At 39.9% G+C, this 21,483-nt stretch overlaps 2 protein-coding genes across 2 annotated transcripts; both read right to left on the bottom strand.

Annotated features, from left to right (window-relative positions):
* Window positions 1–931: 931 nt before the first annotated feature.
* lpl2a (lipoprotein lipase 2 a) lies at window positions 932–7,795 on the bottom strand. Its single transcript, XM_079158534.1, has 10 exons — window positions 7,578–7,795; window positions 6,570–6,766; window positions 6,037–6,216; window positions 5,470–5,581; window positions 5,125–5,358; window positions 3,947–4,189; window positions 3,266–3,386; window positions 2,773–2,991; window positions 2,487–2,594; window positions 932–2,159 (listed from the first exon to the last, which is right to left on the bottom strand). The coding sequence occupies exons 1-10, from the start codon at window positions 7,675–7,677 to the stop codon at window positions 2,138–2,140; spliced, it is 1,536 nt and encodes a 511-aa protein (XP_079014660.1). The 5' UTR covers window positions 7,678–7,795; the 3' UTR covers window positions 932–2,137.
* A 6,045-nt stretch (window positions 7,796–13,840) lies between these two features.
* On the bottom strand, window positions 13,841–21,483 carry lpla (lipoprotein lipase a). The gene is made up of 10 exons (XM_079157579.1): window positions 21,236–21,483; window positions 20,116–20,321; window positions 19,390–19,569; window positions 18,703–18,814; window positions 17,688–17,930; window positions 16,938–17,180; window positions 16,110–16,230; window positions 15,654–15,836; window positions 15,403–15,510; window positions 13,841–15,276 (listed from the first exon to the last, which is right to left on the bottom strand). The coding sequence occupies exons 1-10, from the start codon at window positions 21,348–21,350 to the stop codon at window positions 15,225–15,227; spliced, it is 1,563 nt and encodes a 520-aa protein (XP_079013705.1). The 5' UTR covers window positions 21,351–21,483; the 3' UTR covers window positions 13,841–15,224.

The following is a 21,483-nucleotide window of genomic DNA, read 5'->3' as shown; positions in this document are numbered from 1 at the left end:
CGCAATATTTTATAGCAAAGAAATTAAATCAAAATGAATTTACTTTAATTTCTATTTTATTTGTATTAGTTTTTTTAACAAAGTAATATTATTTCAGTTATAGCTTTGAAGGATATTGTTTTTTTTAAGTGTCGGTTTACTAACAATATTTTTCACTGCTTATTTTCGTTGCATTTGCAGTTTTTATGATAATAACCCTGCTTCAGAGGGATATTTTGTATATATTATTCCAGTTTTTGTTTGACTGCTATAGATACAAATTACATTATTTGAATGAAAGGTAAACATTTTTCATGAACATTGTTGACACATTTAAGTTTTAGAAAAACAACAAAGGCTAGAGAAATATAAAAAGAAATAGAAATCTGTGTAGCATATCTTCTTCTTCCTCTTCTTTTCAACCACAATAATCCTCTCACGGCACCCCCCCCCCACATAGATTAAAGGCTCGCTGACCCCTTGGTTAGGAACCACTGTAATAAACTGCTGTACATTAAGCAGTTAAAACTACTTTCAATATCAAAAGTACATTTAACTGATAATACTTGTGTGCTTTTCCTTTGAACACTTCCTCCACCGCTAACGATTCACATGCGGATGAGTCTAAAGCTGTGTGATCGTGTCCTGATCGTGTTAATCTCTTAGGTCACCTTGACACAGTCGGCCAATGACAATGGCGTCACAACTACAAGGACAATGAAGAAATCCGAGTTTATTTTGTGTAATTTAACAATTCCCAGCACTTTTGTATCAAAAACAGACGTGAGAGTTTAAATTGTTAAAATTGTTTGGATCACAGACAGGTTTTCTACTGATAATAAATAAGAAAAGGAATAAAACGACCTTGTGCTGATAAGTTTGAGCGATAACAATGGAACATTTTCATGATTATAAAGTCACAACCTGAAAATAAAAGTCAGTCTCAGGGTGACCACCCAGGTGGCAGTTTTGGTTTATTAAAGAATTTATACAGTACAGTGAATATTTACAAATATGTACAAAATGCATTGATAGAAATGCACATTTTACGGATTAAATTCATCCAGACGTAAAAATATATAACTAACAGTGTTTCATACAACAAAATACATCTGTATTAAGGTATTTACATAACTCTACAAGTAACTTGGTTTCGCAATCTCCCCTGTTGTCAGTGCAAAAAACGTTTCTACATTGCTAAAGTCACGATGATCACAGTACCAATCTCAAACGAGCCACGGTTTACATTTTGCTCACAGAACTATAAATGGAAGTATGAACAAAAGAGCATTCGTCAGGATTTATATTGTGAAATGCACAGAAGAAAACTGCAGTCAAGAGAGGCTTGTGAAAGACTACATTGAGATTAACACTGAGCCTCAATAGAACTATGGCAGACAAAATGTCAGGTGCATATTTGAGGTAACAGCCTCAAAGTGACATTTCACAGAGGTGTAGATGTGGAAATAAGTGTTTAAAACAACTTTTGAAAGTTCAGATGTTTAAAAAAGTTAATAGAATAACAATAATAAAGTACACTGAGGGGAGAAACACTAACAAAGTTAAGACAAGTTCAATCTGCAGCTGCTTACTTCTGGCGCCAGTCTACAATAAGGCACACTGTCACAGGTCCCACAGTCACATACAGTGCAGTGAGCCACAGTGGTGAATGCTCGGTCAGTTAGATAATACATAAATAAACTGTACCCTATTGCAAAAAACCTTAAGAAAGTCTTAACTGCTATTGTGCCTTCTTTTTGAGAAGTGCCTGCAGACCTCCATGCACTCAAAGAAGATATTATTCTTCACAGTGGTTGCTATATGAAATTTAACTTGAAGTATTTTACACAATGGGACATCAGTACCTTCAGAACTATTAAGGTAAACCCAGTCAGTCACACCTCTCAGTATGTGAGGCTCTGACTAGTATCCATCTCTTTGAATACAAAACACGCACCAAAGACCACAGGATTTACTTTTTTTGTGTAACAATAAAGTCACAGTTAGTATCATCAAAACAAAATGTTCTTAACATAAATATTTTACAGGATTCATACACATATGTTTTTAAATAACAAACGTACTTTTACAGGTGTATAAATTAAAAAGTGCTGAAATGGACTGAAGGACGTTCAACGGTGGATTCTTTTCTCCGAGGTCAGTGTTTCTCCAGAGTTATTCTACAGAAAGAGCAAAGTGTGTTTTTACTTAAAAGCATGAACAGTATTGGAAAAGGCAAACTAGCTTGGTGTTATTTCAAAGATTATCACTGTCATGGCTGAATATTTAGCTGACTTCGAAAATGTGGATGCGACACAAGATTTCAGAACGAGACTTCTTTTCATTTCCTGTGCAGACGGAAGTATATTTTGAGAATACACTATGCACGTAACGAGGGGAAATGGACACGCCGTCCCTCACAAAAACATGGGAAAATAGGCTCCTGGTTGGAAAATACTGAAGTTACCCTTTAACGGTGATTGGAGAAACTGTATAGGGTACCTTACCTTTTTGGAGTTCGTTTCGAGTTTGTCCTCCACTCATCCTTACATTTAACAAATGTGACCTCTTGTGTTAATTTCTGAGCTTCATGGTCTTTTACACAGAACACCATCCTGAAAAAGAAATTCATAAAACACAATCCATCAGCATGAGCACTTCATCCGCTGCAATAACTTCATCCATGGCAAGATTTTGTACCACTTCTACTGCTAGAAATGGTGTGTTTTTTGTCACATTATGAGTCTTTTTTTGGTTCTATTTCAGTATTTATCCCAATATAGCACTTCTTACTTTTGTTGGGTCTCGCCAGCTCGGATGCGGATCTTGTGAACCTCCATGTTGGCGCTGTCTGAGTCACCGGACCACCAAGAGGAAACCATCTTCAACATGTTGGAGGCTGACCAACCATTTGTCTCCTCCCAGTTAAACTTCAACATCAGCAGATCTCCGATATCTTTCTCTGTCACTAGCAGGAATGAATGGGTCTTATTCGTCGCTATCTTCTCCTTTCTGTCACATAAAAACAGAGAGAAATGTTAGTGTTCTACTCGTAGCCAGTAGGGATATTTTATTTAGCTTAGCCTCATAAACACTGCACCATAAACCATGATGTAACCCCACATAGCGAGAGTCAACGCTGCCAAGTCTGCGGTTTATAGTTTCTACTTCATGCTGTTTTCTTTTGACTACTGTGCGACTGTTACAAAACAACTCATAAATCTACAAGATGCAAGTCACAGTGCTGTTATTCTCTTTTATGAAAGTTGTTGAATCAGCCACTCACAGTTTAAGCTCCAGGTTTTCAGTCTCTCCTTTTGTTCCGTACAGTGAGACAGTGAGTGACGGCTCCATCTCTGAACGATTCACCTTACTGGAGAAGTGGATCTTCAGCTGATAGTGGTAAACTGTAGAGCAAGAGAGCATTTGGAACATTTTAAACATGCATGAAGCTGCGCCAATTTAGATTTAGTTGTTTTAGAAAAAACTACACTGCAGATGATCAGACTTTTGCTGTCAAACCCACCAGAAACAGAAACACTATTGAGCTCAGAAATCTTTAATTCCTTTTAAATCACTTCTTTAGAACAGTGCATATTTAGGAATTAGCCATTGGACCGTGTTTTTGCGGTTCATCTGACTTGAGGTAAGTAGGAAAATTGTTCAATTTCTCACAAACTGAACCAGTAGAGAACTCAGTCTGTCTGAGATGCAGGGGCAAAAATAAAAACTCAAAAGGGGACCAGCATGCAGAAGGTTTTCTAGCATGTGGGGTATTCTATATGTTATCATGTTTTCTCAATTGTAAGGCCACCTAAGAGGGCACTGCTTTACATTTTACATACAGGAAACCCTATAGGGCATTTCATCATGTTTTCTCAAGTGAAAGTGCACCCTGGAGGCTTTAGTTTATTCAAACACGGGAGAACAATGAAAACAAACACCACTACTGATAAAGTACACTGACCTCTGAAAGGCATGGAGGCTCGAGTCCTGGTGTACATCTGAACGTTGCGTGCCTTGCGGACCTTGCTGATGTCGTAGCCCACTGCGTTGCAGCGGCTTTTTCGGCAACTGAGACACATGCCGCGGTCAAACATGTCGTTGCTGCCGCATCTGTAGGCCTTGGCTGTTTCCCGCTTGTTCAGTAGAGAGTCGATGAATAGGTGGACCGAGCGTTCGTGTTCACACTTCACTGCGTCAGTAATAGCTGATGAGGAAAGATGGAACCATATTTAATTACACATACATGATAACGTCAATGTGTTACTTTTGCTTTAACTATCAACCTCCTCAGCCAAAAAGACATTCTATCTGGCCTTTCCTCAGCCATGATCGGAGCCCTATGTTTATTTTCAGCCCGTTGTATATCATTGTGCAACTGACAGAAACAACATTAACTCCCAACACAGATTAATGACAGCAAGTAGCTCCAGTGTTATTGGAGCTTCTGGACAACTCTCTATGTGTATCTACTAATATTCACAAAAATGTGCCTTGTAACCTGTTTGCAGCCGATTCATCATTGTTGGTTATGGCTTTAAATACTTAGCAGCAGAGGTGTGGACTCGAGTTACATGACTTGGACTCAAGTCAGACTCAAGTTACAAATTTGACGACTTTCGATCAGACTTGACAAAATCAAAACAGACATTCACCTCGACTTGGACGTTAACACCATTGACTAATACGTCACTTGGACTTGAGCCTTTTGATTCTAAAATACTCAAGACTAAAGATTAAAAAGTATGTTATTTACAAAGTGTGCCACAAATCCATGTATTCCCCTACATTACCTGAATCAACGTTCAGGCTATTCATCCCAGCAAGTCAACACTTAATTCCCCAGTTAGTTCTCTTTATGATTAAGTTAAATCACACTTGTGCTAACAAACAATTATAAATCTTTAAAATAATTGTAAATGTAATACTGTATATCATTACTCTGTTTTTAAAATGGCACAGCATTTGGTGAAGAGCACATTATGACTTGTTTAGGACTTTGGACATGACTCAGGACTTGCCTGCCTTGACTTGAGTGCAAAAACGTACTTACTTTCAAAACAATGACTCATTTAGTTAGTTTTAAACTAAGTTCAAGTTCAAGCGTTCACATTTTGCTGTTACATTATAAGTCATTCTCACCGAATAACCCAAAGTTGGCGATCTTCTCCAGGGCCCCCCTGAGGTTGCAGCCTGGCTGGAAGCTGCCTCCGTTGGGGTAAATGTCAATGTGGCCGACAGGCTGCTGGATCCCGATGCTGAGACCCAGGGAGCCCCGCGTGAAGGTGTGGAGGACGTCCACAAAATGAGCGTCGTCGGGGGACAGACGCCTGTGGGCATGCTGTCCCTCAAAGTCAGGACCAGCTGGGTCCAGACCTGCAGACAGAGACCGATGACAGTGAATTAACCAATCAACTCCCAATTTACTGATGGTTACCAAGTTAAACTGCAAGATGTATTATCAAATACATCGTTTGTTTTTTTTACCAGTTATTCTTCCGACTTTATTGGTTGCGTGGCTTCCAGCAAATCCTGCCACGTGAGCGCCGAGGCTGTAGCCAATCAGGTGGATGTTCTCCAGAGGCATGTTGGTGGTTTCCTTTAAAGAACATAAATGAAAATATGACTCAAGAAATCACTGAGACAAATACTCTCTTTCACTGATAAAGTAAACATTACAAGATTAAAAAAAATCACGACTGGTTTCATTGTAGAAGATTCTTTTTTAAAGTGACAGATCCTGTTACAAAGTGACTAGTAAATATATGTAAATGAATGTCACTGTGGATTTATACTGTGTTTACTAGCTAGCAGACCTGAACAGTACTATTTTGCAATAAGGTATAAGACAGCGTGTACTTAAAAAGTTACTAATGGTTAGATTATCTGTAAATGTTGTTTGGCTTGTTGTAAAGAGTAACAGCTTTAATAACAACTCTCTGTTCATTTCAAATACATGTTTATTTTCTTATTGGTGAGTGGAAAAACGAATGACCATTTGTAAATTAAGCTTTTTTTTCCTACTGTAACAGTTATCAACTCTATCCCACTGACCTCGATCCAGTCAATGAAGCGAGCGATCTCGTGTCCCACTTCTTTGGTGTTCTGAGCTGCGACCACATAGTGGTTCTGTGCCGAGGTGAGCCAGTCCACCACGATGACGTTGGCCGTCTGCTCTCTGTCGTACAGCGCCGAAACCAGCTTCTCCACCCAGCTTTCAAACATCCCACTCAACTGTTGAAAAGACAGTCGGAACATTAAACTTTCAATGCAACAACGTCATAGCTGCTAATAAAACTGGTATTAATTAAATAAAGTTCAGGGAGAATTAGCTTAATGGCCATATTGTAAAATCAGAGCCACCTCTAGTCCACCTCTTTACAGCATGTTCTTTGGTATTACGTTGCTTGTCAAGAAAGTCGGTTCGGTGAATTTAAGACTCAATGGCACTGGAATTTTGCGATATAATGACACACTCCGTGTTACAGGTGTTGTTGCGAAACCAAAGGAGAGTGAAGTGAACAAAGCCCTTGGGTGTTTTAAAGACCGGCAGGCAGGTCACAACAGGCTGAAGCATCTCCACTCACCGTCCATCCGTGGATTACCAGGAAGGTCTTGGAGGTGCTGTTGAAGGTGCAGGCTGCCAGGGAGTCGGGTTTGCCGGGAACGATGTAGCACAGGTCATCATCGGGATGGGATGGTTTGCGGAGGGAGAATTTGGCGACAGTTTGATTGCTGTCATCTTTGTGTTCAAACAAGTCTTTCAGGGGGTCGAGGAAGTTATCTGAAAGAGAGGAAGGACGAGCAATTAGCTGTGTGAACAAATGTGTGAGAAGAGAAGAGAAGAAATCCCTCTGTCAAGCTGGTGTTTTTGTCAGATGTGTAAAGCAGATCTAAGGGGGTCTCCGAGACGGCTGACTAGCTAACGGAGTGAATGGCTCCAATAAGACCCGGCCCCTCGGGGCCTCTCAATAAACGAGCCTCCCCCTTAAACAAGATCCATCCTAAGAGGTTACAGGGGATCACTTGGTCAGGCTGAGCTCTATGGTAACAACAGGGGAGTTTTTCCCAGCTTTGTTCCTGCCACCTCACCGACTATAATCTGTGCAAGTTTCGGTGGTCCTGGCACAGTCAGCTGACTCAACTCAACCAGGAGTTGTGCCGGTTTTCAGAGTGGGGGGTGGGGAGGTGAACCCAGGAAGCATACAGGCCATTACATTGAGACGGTATTGCAGCAGTTTAGGGGACATATTGAAAACAAAAATTATATAAAACTGCATTTGGATAAATTAAATTATGTTGAGAATATTCAGTAGCCTGGATGTTTTCACCACTTTGTTCTTCTCTGAAAGTGAAAAGCACCTTGTCTCTCACAGCCAATAGTAATAAAGTTGGAAAGACAACCAAAGACACGTCATACATAGCCTATAAACAGTTGATTTTATTATCAGTCCAAACTACACACACCCTGCTCATACCAAGTAATGCGGTGAATTAGACACAAACAGCCTCCATATGCGCTCAAATCCCGCAGTTTTGCACAAACGCGTGTCGATGTGTGTGACCGTTAAATTAAGTTTGAACTGGCAACTCACCAAAAATAGAATCGGTGAGCTCTTCTTCCAGAGACGTCACATACTGCACAGCTGCATTCAACACCAGAAAGTACAGAAACCGAACTCGCCACGCTTTCATTGCTTTTCCAGCTGCTTCCTTCTGGAGAAAATGTCTCGAACAATGAATTCAATCAACCGGATCTCGCGGTGGAAGAGTTTATGTATTCCTTCTAAGAATAATTCACTACGTCCTGTTGCGCTCAGAGCGCTGACATCTGAACCACCTTGAACTGTCCGCGTCTTAAATAGCACCTCTGACAAGCCATTGGCTGCTGAGCCCCGGGCGGGGAATGGAAAAACATGCGTTTGGTAAATCATTACGAGTAGAATTAACAACGCTGGTTGTCAGGAAAGGCTTATTAAAACCAGTAAAGTGTATTAATCATGTCTCTAACTTTATTCAATTCATGTTTCAATCACCAACATGGAATACATTAGAAGATAGTGCATGTTGGGCTTACTGCGTAATTGCTTTCCTGTTTGTTTAATTGATTGATTCATTGATTGAATGATTACTCCATTAGCTGCAGGAAAGGGTGAACAATGCATTCATTCAGCAAATGTTGTACAAAAAGATAGAATGTGCTGCACAAAAGATGATGAGACAGTTGCAAGAAATAAGACATTAAAAGCAAAACAAAAAATAACAACAAATGGAGGACATATTTTAAATGGTATAAAGTATAGTAAACATTTAGGTTGACAAAGTGAGTTTCAAGTTTGAAAATGAGTTTCAAGTTTTCTTGCTTTGTCGCTTCGACTGTATCAGAAAAAGTTCATAATAATAATAATAAACTTTATTTATATACCAATTTTTTCTTAACCCTAAATGCTTGACCACAATAGAATAATAATGAAATACAACAAATACGGCTGTCATCACTGATGAGCTTTGAGACCTCTGGTTGTATTTGTTGTCAGAATATACAGTTGGTGTGTGTGTGTGTGTGTGTTGCAGGCTGCAGAAGCAGGTCATGAATGTTTCAGGAGAGTGTTGTGCACTGCAGCAGACAGACTAATAAAATAGCCTACTGTATATCAGTGGTTACCTACATGGCTGTCTCTCCCTGACATTCCAGGATGCAAGCAGCTTGGCTGGACATAAGGGCCCCTTAAGGGCAATTTGGGGCCCCTTTTGACTGATCTGCTGTTGTCATGGCACCAAAGACATTAGAGAGAGAGAATACAAAGGAGACACAAACCTGCATCAAGCAGTATTATGTTTAGTGTGCTGAAAGCATTAAGCATCAGGTTTTAACTCTCTGTTTCAAAAAATGCTGTCATTAACTAACCATCAAGGTTATTAAAAGATGAATTAACCGATTTTGCATTGCATTCCTTCAAACTTTGACTCCAAATAGACAATAAAAGAAAAGGATAAAAATCGATGCAGCAGAAAACCAGAATTATCATCTTTTTTTATTCCATTCATTCTTTTTCCTTCACAGCATGACACCTATATTAACCGCAATGCAACTCGACCACCGGTGTGTTGTGTAATGCTATTGTAGCCTCGAGCCTCGAGCCTCAAGCAGAGATGAGGAGACAACAGAAGTCTTTAGAAGCTCACTTCTCTCTGACTCGACAGCCCCAGATTTGTTTGTCATTCAAACTTCCGCCCCAACCGACACCTACTCAAGTGACATCACTTGAGTCAATGTATCACACTTAGCGCAGCTCCTGCTGAGTCACAAAAGGCTTTATACAACCATACAAATGCAATACTCACACACAAGACCGGTAAAGAGACTTTGATGTGGAAAAATCTGTGGAGTTCCTCTTTAATAAATTATTATTAATTATTTACACTTTTTTATTATTTATAAACAATATTTAAGATACGAATTGTAACTCTAAGTAAAGAATTTATTATGAAACCAAGTTTTACGGGGTTTTAAAGAACATTCTGTTTATTAAGAACACATTCTCGTGGCATGTCAACTATTTGATGCTGAATATCCGAATAGATATCTAACATTTTGTAAATATTATTACTCACAACATATTATTAATGGACTATATAATCATTCAAGTAAAAGTCACCTTCTTCGGGTTCCAGTTCTCAGACTCCACTCCGCCGCAGTGACATGTTGGCAGACTCGACTTGACCAATCGAAACATATACCTGGTATCAAGCATCAGCAACATTTGAATAGTGTGTGTTACAGTTTGCAATCATTAAAGCTTTGGCCATCACCTGGCAATCACCGACGGCTATTATAGAAATGTCATAGTTTCCATTGAACTCTGACCTTTGACCTATTGCATGAAGCAGTTTACTCACTAACTGTGTAAAAATGTTGTTACATGCCGGCTGGGGACTGTGTGCAAACGTTCCGGCAAGAGTACTTGGCCTCATAGCGGCTCATCTGTTGCCTAAAACTCTGGCTCGAGATGCCAAGATAAACTGGGCAGGAGGCCGATGAGGCGATGGTTGAAAAGTTACAAGCTTGTTGCTTGTGAAGGTCAATTGAACGATAAAGTTCACAGACAGGATAACACTTGTTAACAAACCGTTGACATTGTAGCCAATTTTTTGTTTAACAGTGTGATAATAAAACCTAATATCTCCCAAATGAATTGTCTTTAGTTATTTTGGATGAAAAGACATTGGATATACATGCACACTGTGCTAGTGCTGTGAAAGGTGCAACATTTGAAATCAAGAGCATTTCTATTGCTCAACACAAATAACGGGAAGAGGGCTGACAGAGCTATCAGTGTTAACCTGAGGGGTAACCGGAGGGTGGACACTACGCTACCTGTTTTACACTCTTGTTTATGATTTACTTTCTTTATTAACCATCTGTTTACTTTCATCCAGTCAAGCTGGTTTGCAGCATCTGAAGCCTTTTGTGAATGTACTAAAATAAGCTACATGCAAGGACAAGTCTTAACACAATAATCATTCTTTTAACTAACCTGCAGCTATTTGCAAACAACTTTGTTTCCTTGGAAAAAAAAATCATGAAAACTGCAAAATACCAGCTAATTTAGAGCTGCTCTGCTACAAGAGTCATATACACACAAACTCCCACAGCAGACCAGCTGGCTTCATGAGCTGTTTCTCTTCCATGAACATAACGTTTTCCTCGAAAAGCAGTAAATGCATTTGTATTTCTCCTCGCCTCTGTTGTGGGAAAGCCTCAGCCGCGATGACAAGGAGTTGATGAAGAGCCGAGTGAATCGGATGCCAGACCTCCACAGCAGAGAGTTGCTGGTGCCAGCAGAGAGGGAGAGCGGACAAACAAGCAACTCCTCCACAAACAATTTGTTATTCCAAGACTTATTTCCTAATCTGATTTCTAGGTATGGCACATGATCACATGTTGTACAAATACAAGTCTGATGATTCTTGTCGGACAAGACAAACACAAAAAAAAAACGTTTGTGAATCAGCAGAGAGCCATGCTGCAGGCCTGTGCAGGCTACTGAACAGGTTTTAAAAGTCACCTTTGTGGCTTCAACAACACCCGTCCACTAACAACACAAAGTCATGAGGGAGTGTTTCCACCGTGAATCTGTTTGGTTTCGTTGTGAAAGATGTAACCAATTTACTCAACTTTGACACAGTTGTTTTAATGGCAATATGATTTTTACTCCTTTTGGAATTAGTATAATGTCTGATAAACTTTGAATACTTTCAGATCCTGAAGTTTTAGACTTTACTCGAGCTCATTCTCAGCTTAGACTCTCAATTGTAGCTGTGACTACAATTTAACTTCTTTCACTTACAGTTTATAACCTTTTCTCAACGCCTTTCCTGCCTTTCAGCAGTCTTGAGGGAATCTCTTTCTCAGAGGAACTAATCCACAAACCTGAGGAATCAGAGATACAACTTTGTCTTTCTCATACTGTTGGTCGGTTCAGTGTTACGTTATGTTTTGAATTTCTAGCAAAGCTGGCTTAGTGATCACATCCAACTATAATCCTGTACTATTAAAACATTTTGGACGGGGCTTTACGCGGCTTCAGATGTTGGCTGATCGACAATGACCTCTGTGTTTGACGAGCACCACCGTTAACTCAGATGTAAGCCATGTGGGAGCGGTAGCTCGGCTCTACCGTTTCAATAGCAACTTATTTAAAACACACTGTGGCACTGCAGAGCAACGTTCTGTTGAGCGGCTTCCCTTTATTGTTGGTTTAAAGTACACAGCCCTTTGGTCAACTGTGGTTGTTTTTAAAATGTGCTGTACAAATAGAGTTTGACTGAACTTGACTACACAGTGTGTACAAAGGCAGCGTAGAGCAGCACATCAGCAGATGTGTCTAACTGCTGTTGAAGTTACTACGCAGTGTGTGAGAAGGATGCAATTAGGCACAATACAAAATGTTGGTCACTGATGTTTGGTCTCAAAGTGCAATACACAGCTGTTGTTGTTATAGTTCAGAACGCAGCAGCTCGGCTTCTCACTGGTTTGTACAGACGACATCACATCACCCCAATCCCGGCTTCTCTTCACTAGCTCCCTGTTTGTTTTAGAATTGATTTATTAAGATTTTACTGATCATGTTAAAGCACGTATGGGTCTGGCCCCAAAATAGAGGAAATGTCGACCCCCTATATAAGCCAGCTCGCAGCCTTAGATCCTCAGGTGGGGCCCTTCTGTTCCAAAGTCGAGGCTGAAAAGTAAAGGTGATCGTGCTTTTGCCATCAGGGCCCCTCGACTTTGGAATGAACTGCCTGAGGAGATAAGGCTCGCTGAATCAGTAATCTCTTTTAAATTTAAAACTTCTTAAAACACATTTTTACGGACTGGCTTTTATGTGATGTTGTTGCTTTACTGCTTCATTTTTATTTGTTGATTTTGCTAAATTATTTTACTAAATGATTTTGTTTTATTTTATTTATTTATTAGTATATTTTTATCGTATCAACAGTTTTTTTCCTATTCATTTATTGTACTGTGTTATCCGGGTTTAACTCTTCCCTTAGCAGTTGTGCTTTGTTGGGCCACACTGTTGAGCTTTCTGTTGTTATTATCATTACCTTGCTTTTGCTGCTTTGTCTGTCAAAGCACTTTGTAAACTTTGTTTTTAAAGGTGCTATATAAATAAAGCTATTATTATTATTATATGCTTTAGTTAGCAAAACACACTTCGTCAACAGCTGTATTGATTTCAATAAAACCGGATCTGTTTTATCAGACAGGGACGACTGAAAAACGGGGCCCCGCTTGGAGAGCCACGTGTAATGCTCCTTCCACAGTTAGCTATGGCAGCTATTAAAAAAACATAGTGTTGCAATGCTATGGTAGAATAATCTCAAAGTATAGTTGAGGTCATTCGTTTCTGGATTCGATATCTCAAAATCTGCCGCCAACTCCAAATCATTACCAAAGTCATCGAGATTCCTCCCTTCAGGACTAGGGATGTGTGTAGCAAATTAAAAAGCAGTCCATCCAATAGTCCAAAAATGTTTCACACTGGAACCAACTGACATTGCCAGATCTTTAATTTAGATTACAAAGAAAGAGAAGCATGACATGTGGCCAATGCATTTTTAGAAATGTAATTTGAGGAAAGGAATGCATTGAGCATGTTTCTCAGACAACAGGAAACCTTGGGTGTGAATGAAAATGTGTCTGATCACAATAAAAAGCTCCACAGGGTACTTTTTAAACTACTAGTATTTGTGCTACTCAGTGTTTTTTGTTTGAAATACTGCATATACAAGACTCTTCATTTGTTAAAAGTTTATAAAACTCTCTTTACAGGTGCTAGAATCACATCTGGTGCAAATAAGCTCAAACTCATAGATATACATCAGAATCATAATAAAACATTTGCTGTATATATGTTTACTGTGAATAGTTCAAGACATAAGAGGCATTAGTGCAGAGTTTGCATTGACACTGGTTGAAGTATAGTGGATTCAGCTCAATACATTTTTTGATCACCAAAACTGGTATCATATGGAGTATAGTTTAATATTTAGCACATTCTAAATCATTGTCCGTGTTGATGTTTTTCATTTTTTCATATTTCCATTTGGTAGAAAATGTACCACTTTGTCACCCTGAATCAAGGAGCTTAGGTGGATCCCTCAGAGTGATCAGATTTAAATATCTATTTCACCTGCTTCTAAAACCGATGAGCTATGATGATGACGATGATGCTACCAGGCAGATGCTCTTTTATCTGATTGGAGAGTGACAATTCATTCCTACAATCTTTTGATGCTTTAATCATCTTATCATTATCTAAAAGCAACTAAAGCAGTCAGGAGTATTGGAATATGTGGTTCATCTCTTTATTAAACCATCCTGGGCTCTTTATTTATACAGTGCACTGCATCTCAGTTCATGAAAGTAAATTCACTGAACAGCTGGCATGGAGACCAATTTAATTGATCCTTCCAAAGCCTTGTGCATAAAATGACAAAACGCTTCATTTATAAAAAAAAAAAAAAATACAGATGACAATGGAAGCCTCCCAAAATATATTACAGCTCAATATACAAATATATAAATGTACATTCAGTAAATACAATATGAAGTATTCTTGAGATGTATTATGGCTAACATGTAGGTCCATCACAAATTATCAGGGCTTGCATGTTTATTTTCAGCAATTTTGTAAAGTACAGTTTGACCTTTTCAAAATAAGGGCACGTTGTAGACAGAGTTAAGTCAATGATGTAAACTATTGCAGGTGAGACACTGTTGGCCCATTCATGAAGTAATTAAAGAGCACCTAGCCATTATTGGATTTAAAAGTGACCTCAGTTCAATTTCAGGAAAAAAAATACCCAAATTAAAAGATGCATTTCCCTGTTGGACCGCAATCTCAATGACCTTTGACATCTAAATGGCTGCAGGGGACAGAGAGCCTTTTAAAGTGACCAGTGACACAATAACCAAAACACAATCATATATTATATGATTGTGTATATATATATATATCATATATTTATATATATATATATATATATATATATATATGTAAAAAATACTGATCAAAAAAGGTATTTACAAAGACCGCTGTGATTCTCCATTCAGTAGATAGTAAATACTTCTTTGGTCCCTGTCGATTGTTTGCAATTAGTGGTTCAGTATAGAAAAACATTAGAGACAAAATTATAATTTTGCACATTTATGAAATAAAAAACAAACAAAAGATGTGCCTAAATTATGCCTATCACTCTGAATCATTTATACATAAACAATAATCCAAGTTCACTAAGGCAAAGAAAAAAACACTTCAGGGGTTAAAAGTACATCAAAATCAGTATAAACAGTATATATGGGCTACAGAAGCATAACCAAATGATTACAAAGATATGCAGCAAATGCTACTGAAAATATACATTTGTCATATGTGAGCACATCATCACGAAGAAAGCTGTGACATGTGTCAGCAGCAGAAGATGCAAAGAGACAGGAGAGAGTTTGTGAGCAGACTGATTTCCAGCACTGTGGATGAGGTTGTGTTGGTTGCAATGGGAGTTGAAGTCAAGAGGCACAACAGGAGGAAAATTTAGAAGAAGAAAAAAAAAAAAGGCAGCATTCAGTATATGTCCAGTTGCTTGCTATGGCTTTCCCAGTGTTGCAGTGTGCGGTCCATCTTTGGCTATGTGTGTAGAGATGGATGCTGTGCATGATATGTGTTCAAGTGCAACTTTTAAGCGTTGTTCTGCTCAAAAAGACTGCCCTGCATTTTCAGCTTGTGCATCCTGCAGAGAAGAAAAGACAATAGTGAACAGGAGAGCTTCTGATAAAACTGGGTTTTGAAATATGTCAATTAATAATTGATAATAAATAACAAGGCTCCACATACAGGAAGCTTTTCCTCAACTTACAATTTCTCTTTACGGTTCATGTTGTCTTCTTTCGACTTGACAAAGACTCCATCTTCTCCTCCCCTGACGAGGTAGGCAAACTCTCCTTCCTTCGAGCTGAAGATCACCCTGAGATCACATGGAGAAAGAAAAAACACTTTAAAGTAACAACAACATGTAAAAAAAAAAGGAATTCCAGTCTGAAGTGTCAATGGATCTATTCTAGTTTGTTCTAGATAATCATATGTTTGTGATGGAGACCAAGAACTCACTTGGACTGGGTCTCCCCGGACTTGATGCGCAGTTTTCGGATGTGGAACTTGCTGCTGCCCCACCAGTCTGACCAGCTGATGATTGTGTCCTTCTCCCAGCGCAGCTTCACGATCATCAGGTCTCCAATATCCTCATCGGTGGTGATGAGGAACGACAAAGTGGTGTTACCGGTCAGGACCGGCCTAAGGGTTGACAAGAAGAGCAAAGTTCAAAGGTCAGCAGCTCAGTTTGGACTATCTATATTGACGCAGTGCAGGCGTCCGTGGTATGTGCGTGTGTGTGTGTGTATGTGTTTGACATATATAGCAATGGTGCCAATATGGTCTATATTTATGGTCAGGAAACACTGTTGTTGACCATGACTCAACTTTCTCTTGTAATTTCCACATGCATGTTCTGGTTGTTTTTTTAAAATGACAGTATGTAAAAAAAATGGTGCTGATTAATGTACGTACAGGACGAAGGAAATGTCCTCCTTCTCTCCTTGGGTTCCATACAGAGAAATCTTCATTGGCTGCTCGGTGAAGCTCAGCTGGTCCTCACTGAAGAGATGCACCTTGACTTGATAGTGGAACACTACGACAGAAGAAACAGAGTTTACACTTTAGACGCGCTCTCACACAGATTGACGGGTTCTCAGCAACTGGCCCACGTCTCTCATAAACCACTACTTAAAGTTACGTTATGTAACCGTTCTCGGTCTTCATGTGACTGCCACAGTTCTGCATTTAAACACAGATTTGTGCTAAATCCGGCTTGGTTACATTCACACACCCTCATATATATCCATTACAAAAGAACTGTTTACCAAGCGTGCTAATCTTTGCACAGAAATAACTGTGACTTTTACCAAATTCTTAAATAAACTTTTCCATTCATAGAGTATCACATGTAGTGGTGTTGCATTACCTCAGCATACTCCAAGCAACTAAAATACCCATGACCTCTTCGTCATGTGACCTCCTCAATACCTGCTACTTGTTGTACATGTCTACAGCTGTGTGAACATTACATGTAGTCTTATTTGTACCATTGCTAACTGTACTAATATGAATTACGGCTCCACGCAGCCACATCCACACTAAACAACAGTAGCTCACACACTGAGGATTACTCCTATTAAGGTATGTGCATCCATTAACTCGAATCTTACTAATCCTTGGTAAAGTCCATAAACCCAGTCAGACTTTTCTACAGTAGTTCAAAGTATTTATTTCTAGCACTGCACAGGACACAAAGCCTACAAACGCCTCTCTGCATGTTCCTTTCCCCCCCGTGTTTACCTTTGTAAGGCATCATTTCACGAGTCTTGAGGTACATCTTGGCGCTGCGGGTCGTGCGGACCTTGTTGATGTTGTAGCCCAGCTTGTTGCAGCGGTTCTTCCTGCAGCTGAGGCACATGCCCTTGTTGAAGGCCTCTCTGGAGTTGCAGCGGTAGGCCATGCTCTGCTGCTGGGTGTTCAGCAGAGAGTCGATGAACAGGTGGATGGAGCGCTCGTGGGAACATTTGATGAGCTGGTCCATATCTGAAGCACACAGAGTACAGACGCTTGTGAACACTGCGCCTTCTATGGCGTGGCGTCATGCAACGGTATAAATGTCTTCCTCATGTGAGGCTTTTTCTCACTTTGAACTTTTCGCTGCCTTGCGCAGTTAAAACACGTCTGTGAATCTGTGGCTGTTACGACTGGAGGCAAACATATTTTAACTGTAGCTCTGAAAGCTTTTATAGACTTAAAGTGTCTGTTGACAACATGTAAACTTACACAAGCCTATCATGACAGTTTACAAAACCATTGTTGCAAAAAGAAGGTTGGTAACAAATTTAAGCTTTCGTCACTTATACGTAACTTTTTTACATTCCAGGACATATGAAATGAGTCAAATAATAAGGGCAGATACATGCCCACATGCCACCAGGTCATCTAGTTGAAGTTTAGTTTACAGAATATAGATTGTAACCAAACCCCAAAGCATCATCACAAGCAGAAGTGTAGCGAGGAACGAACAATGAGAAGAACATGTGGACATACTTTGGAGGCCCTTGATGCCTGCCGATGCAATCCCCATCAATGTATTCTGGATGTCGCAGCCAGGCTGGAAAGTGCCTCCATTGGGGTAAATGTCGATGTGGCCCACGGCTCTCTGGATGCCGATGCTGCGGTCCGGGGAGCCCCTGGTGTTGGTGTGCAGGACGTCCACAAACTGGGCATCGTCTTTGGACAGGATGTTCTGGTTGTCTGCGTGCTCGAAGGTGGGACCAGCAGGATCCAGACCTAGATAAAAGGAGAGGGAGGCAAATCTCAGCGACGCCTCGCCTGTTTTGGAAGAATTTCTTTGCTGTGCAGTTTTCCATGAAGATTGATTGTGTAGATCATAAAAGACACATAAAAGCTGAAATAAATGCCTCTTGAATGATCACTTTTATGGACTGACCTACCGATAAAACAGTACATTTAAACATTTGAGTGTGTGTTTCTTTTAGTCTCTTTTCTTCATGTGCAGCTCTGCAGAACCACTGACGCTAAGGACAATGTGAAGCAGTGATTGCGGGTTGTTAATGGGCTCCTGCCTTTGATCACAGTAAACATACCATTATTCTAAGCAGGTCAGAGAGATTTCCGACTCAATAAACTCCATGGGGACAAATATGAATTGGACCCGCATACTGGCACTGACTGGTTCACACCACACTTACAATACGGGCCTGAAATCGACAGCTGATTATATTTCACTGGTGTAGTGTTTTGTTTTTACGAGCAGGGCCTGTATCTTACATTACAGTACAGTATGGTATGTTTGCACGCATTAATTCACTGGCTCAGAGACTAAATTTAGACATTAAGGTGTCGAAGAAATGAGCCAAAAAGCTTATAGCTAAAACACAATACACATGGTCGTAAATGTTCTCGTGCATTTGTAAAAAGGAGGTTACACACTGCTCTAATGGAGGCGGTTGAAATCAATGACTCACTTTTCAATACACAGATCTAAACACTGTTTGTAAATAAGCAGATGATGATCCATTGGTTAAATGGACGTTCTCACCTGTGATCCTGCTGATTTTATGGTCTGTGAGGTCTCCGGCAACTCCAGCCACGTGTGCTCCCAGACTGTAGCCCAGCAGATGAATCCTCTCCCAGGGCAACTGCAGCTCTTTCTGTAAACGAGGAGATGGATCAGATGTGCCAGAAGAACATGTGGACGTAATGTAAATCACACCGACTTGCTAGAGGGATTAAAACTAATAGTAGGCTTAGATGTTCAAGATGAGAATTAATTTGTGTAATTGTATGCTTTGCCAAAACATTACAAGCTTTAAACTTGGAACTGATGTAAATAAATGACAAACAAATGAAAGCCTTATTCCTGCCAGCACCCCTTTTTGCCCTTAAATTGCTCAAACAAAGTCTGAGCTTTACTAAATTCTGAGCCTTGTAATGAGAAGCTGCTGTGAGCCACAGACACGGCCATAAAACACCTTTATAGGGCGTTTAAAATCATAACCTGTAGGGAAAACATATCTGCAGCAGCACCACTGGGTTCAAAAGGATTACATCAGCAAACACAAATTTGTCACAGATTCTCCGGCTGCTCTAAATTCTTTGCTGGCAGATTAACGTAGAATACAGTGAAAGTTTTGGTGATGCAAAAACAGTGGGGGAAATCCACTTTTTGACTTTATGATCCAGCCGTTTGTCAGCCAGCTGGACACTGATCAATGAAAACACTTACTTGTATCCATGTAACGAACTTGGCCACGTCGCGGCCCACTAGTTTGGTGTAGGCTGCAGAGGTCGGGTAGTGCTGGTTGGCACGGGTCAGCCAGTCCACCACGATCACATTGGCACTGGGCACACGCTCGTAGAGAGCAGACACCAGTTTGGGCACCCAGCTCTCAAACATCCCGGTCACCTGTAGTAACACACACACACACACACACACACGGTCACACACATTTCAGTCAGCTGCTGGATGGCGTAATTCATTCTGGCTTTAGCCCTCGTTCTGTGTGTTGTGTGGTTGGAGAGAAGCTCGATTGTCTTCAGGTTCAAATCTTGTTGCATGACTAAATCCCATTATCTGCTCTGAAATGTGCATTTACTATTACATTCATCTCATCAGTTTGGACATGGCTCAACATTCACGATTCCGACATTTCATTGGCAAGACTCTATTTTAAGTTTAGTTTTATGGCATTTATAAGAAAACTGGTATTGGTGGTATAATTTCACTTCATAATTATCTCTGAGCCAGAGGAGAAATAAGAGTTTTTCATCTGAGTGGACCAAAACAAAACAGAGCACATAACCTACATACATAATACACAAATAAATACTTAATTAACAAACCAGGCACCCATAAGATAGACCTGCTGCGATACCTGTGATTTTAACATGGTTTTCTATAGTACTGCATGCTGGTGACAACTTTACATGAGATATATTGAGTTTAGCATACCGTCCATCCATGTATCACAATGAAGGTCTGTGTCTCTGAGTTGAATTCGCACTCTTTGATGGTTTCTGGGCTGCCTGCCACAATGTAGCACATGTCGTCATCTGGGATGTCGGCGGTACGCAGGGAGAACTTGGACACGATGTCAGTGAAGTCTGTGATCCATGCAGAAGTGGTCGGCAGGGGAGTACCGGTGACTGTGGTGTTTGCTGTTACAAACAGTATACAGTGGATTAGATCATTATGGTATGATAGAAATGTAGAGGATTGCATGCACAAGTCGGGGAAACTGAACATTAGAGAACAGTATTATTACACCTTCCAGTTCTATGCATACATACGACTACCAGGCAGCAATTTGAAACAGTTTAATCACTAATTGTCTTGCAGAGGACAAAATAAACACACATCAACAAACAGGAAACTTTTTCATGCAAATTACGAAACTTGCTGCTTTTCGATCTGTCAAACTAATGGACCACTGATCACACCAGTGTGTCAGTGAACCAGTAGAGACATAGTGCATGACAGTGTCGCCCCCTTTTGTCTCCACTGTATTTGTACCAGCATAAAATGAATTAAACATTACAATATTGTCAAAAGCCTGGAATTCCTTAAGAGATTCAGTTCAGTTGATAAAAACTGGATACAACCTAAACGAATCTGATTATTCCACTGGGTCTTGTTTTGTAACTTAATAAGTCTTCATTTTTGTAATCAAACAAACCTAAATGGTTTGAAATGGAAAAAAATACCATTACAAATTATTTCAAATTAAACATTGAGTACGTTTTTGTTTTTTACGCTCGAAAATAATGCAATTTTATTTTATTTTACAACATTCTTGTTTTTCACCGTTAGTGTTTTGTTTTTCCTCTGTTCTCTCTCCAGACAAAAGGTCCGTAGCAGCCGCTTTGCTTCATGCACACATGGACCTAAATGGCATGAAATAGGATGCAAACCTGCACTGTGAAAGCGTTTCACAGGGTTACTCGCGGTCAACACGGAACATCATGCAGGAATGAACCTGATCCCCGCATGTAATTGCTGCCTCATTAGACCTGCGGATGAATCATGAAAGTATTCCCTTTTTCAGGCAAACAAGCTGATAGGTTGCTCTTACCGAACACAGTGGTGGTAGTGGTGGTGGTGGTGAGTTCAGGGTCAGAAGAAAAAGTTGCAAAGATGTTCCCCAAAATTATCCAAACAGACAAAAAACTGATATTTTCTTTTCCCATATTATTGCTAAGTTTTTTTTCTTCTTAAATATCCTGAATTAAAAGTTATCTTGGTGTCCGGCGGACCGGCTGTATATCCAAGCGTCTGATTCAAAACACAAAAGTAGTATGGAGTTGCGGTTTAGGAGTAAAG

This window comes from Pholis gunnellus (assembly GCF_910591455.1).
Source record: "Pholis gunnellus genome assembly, chromosome: 4".
Taxonomy (NCBI): domain Eukaryota; kingdom Metazoa; phylum Chordata; class Actinopteri; order Perciformes; family Pholidae; genus Pholis; species Pholis gunnellus.
This window is presented reverse-complemented; position numbering and strand designations above follow the sequence as displayed.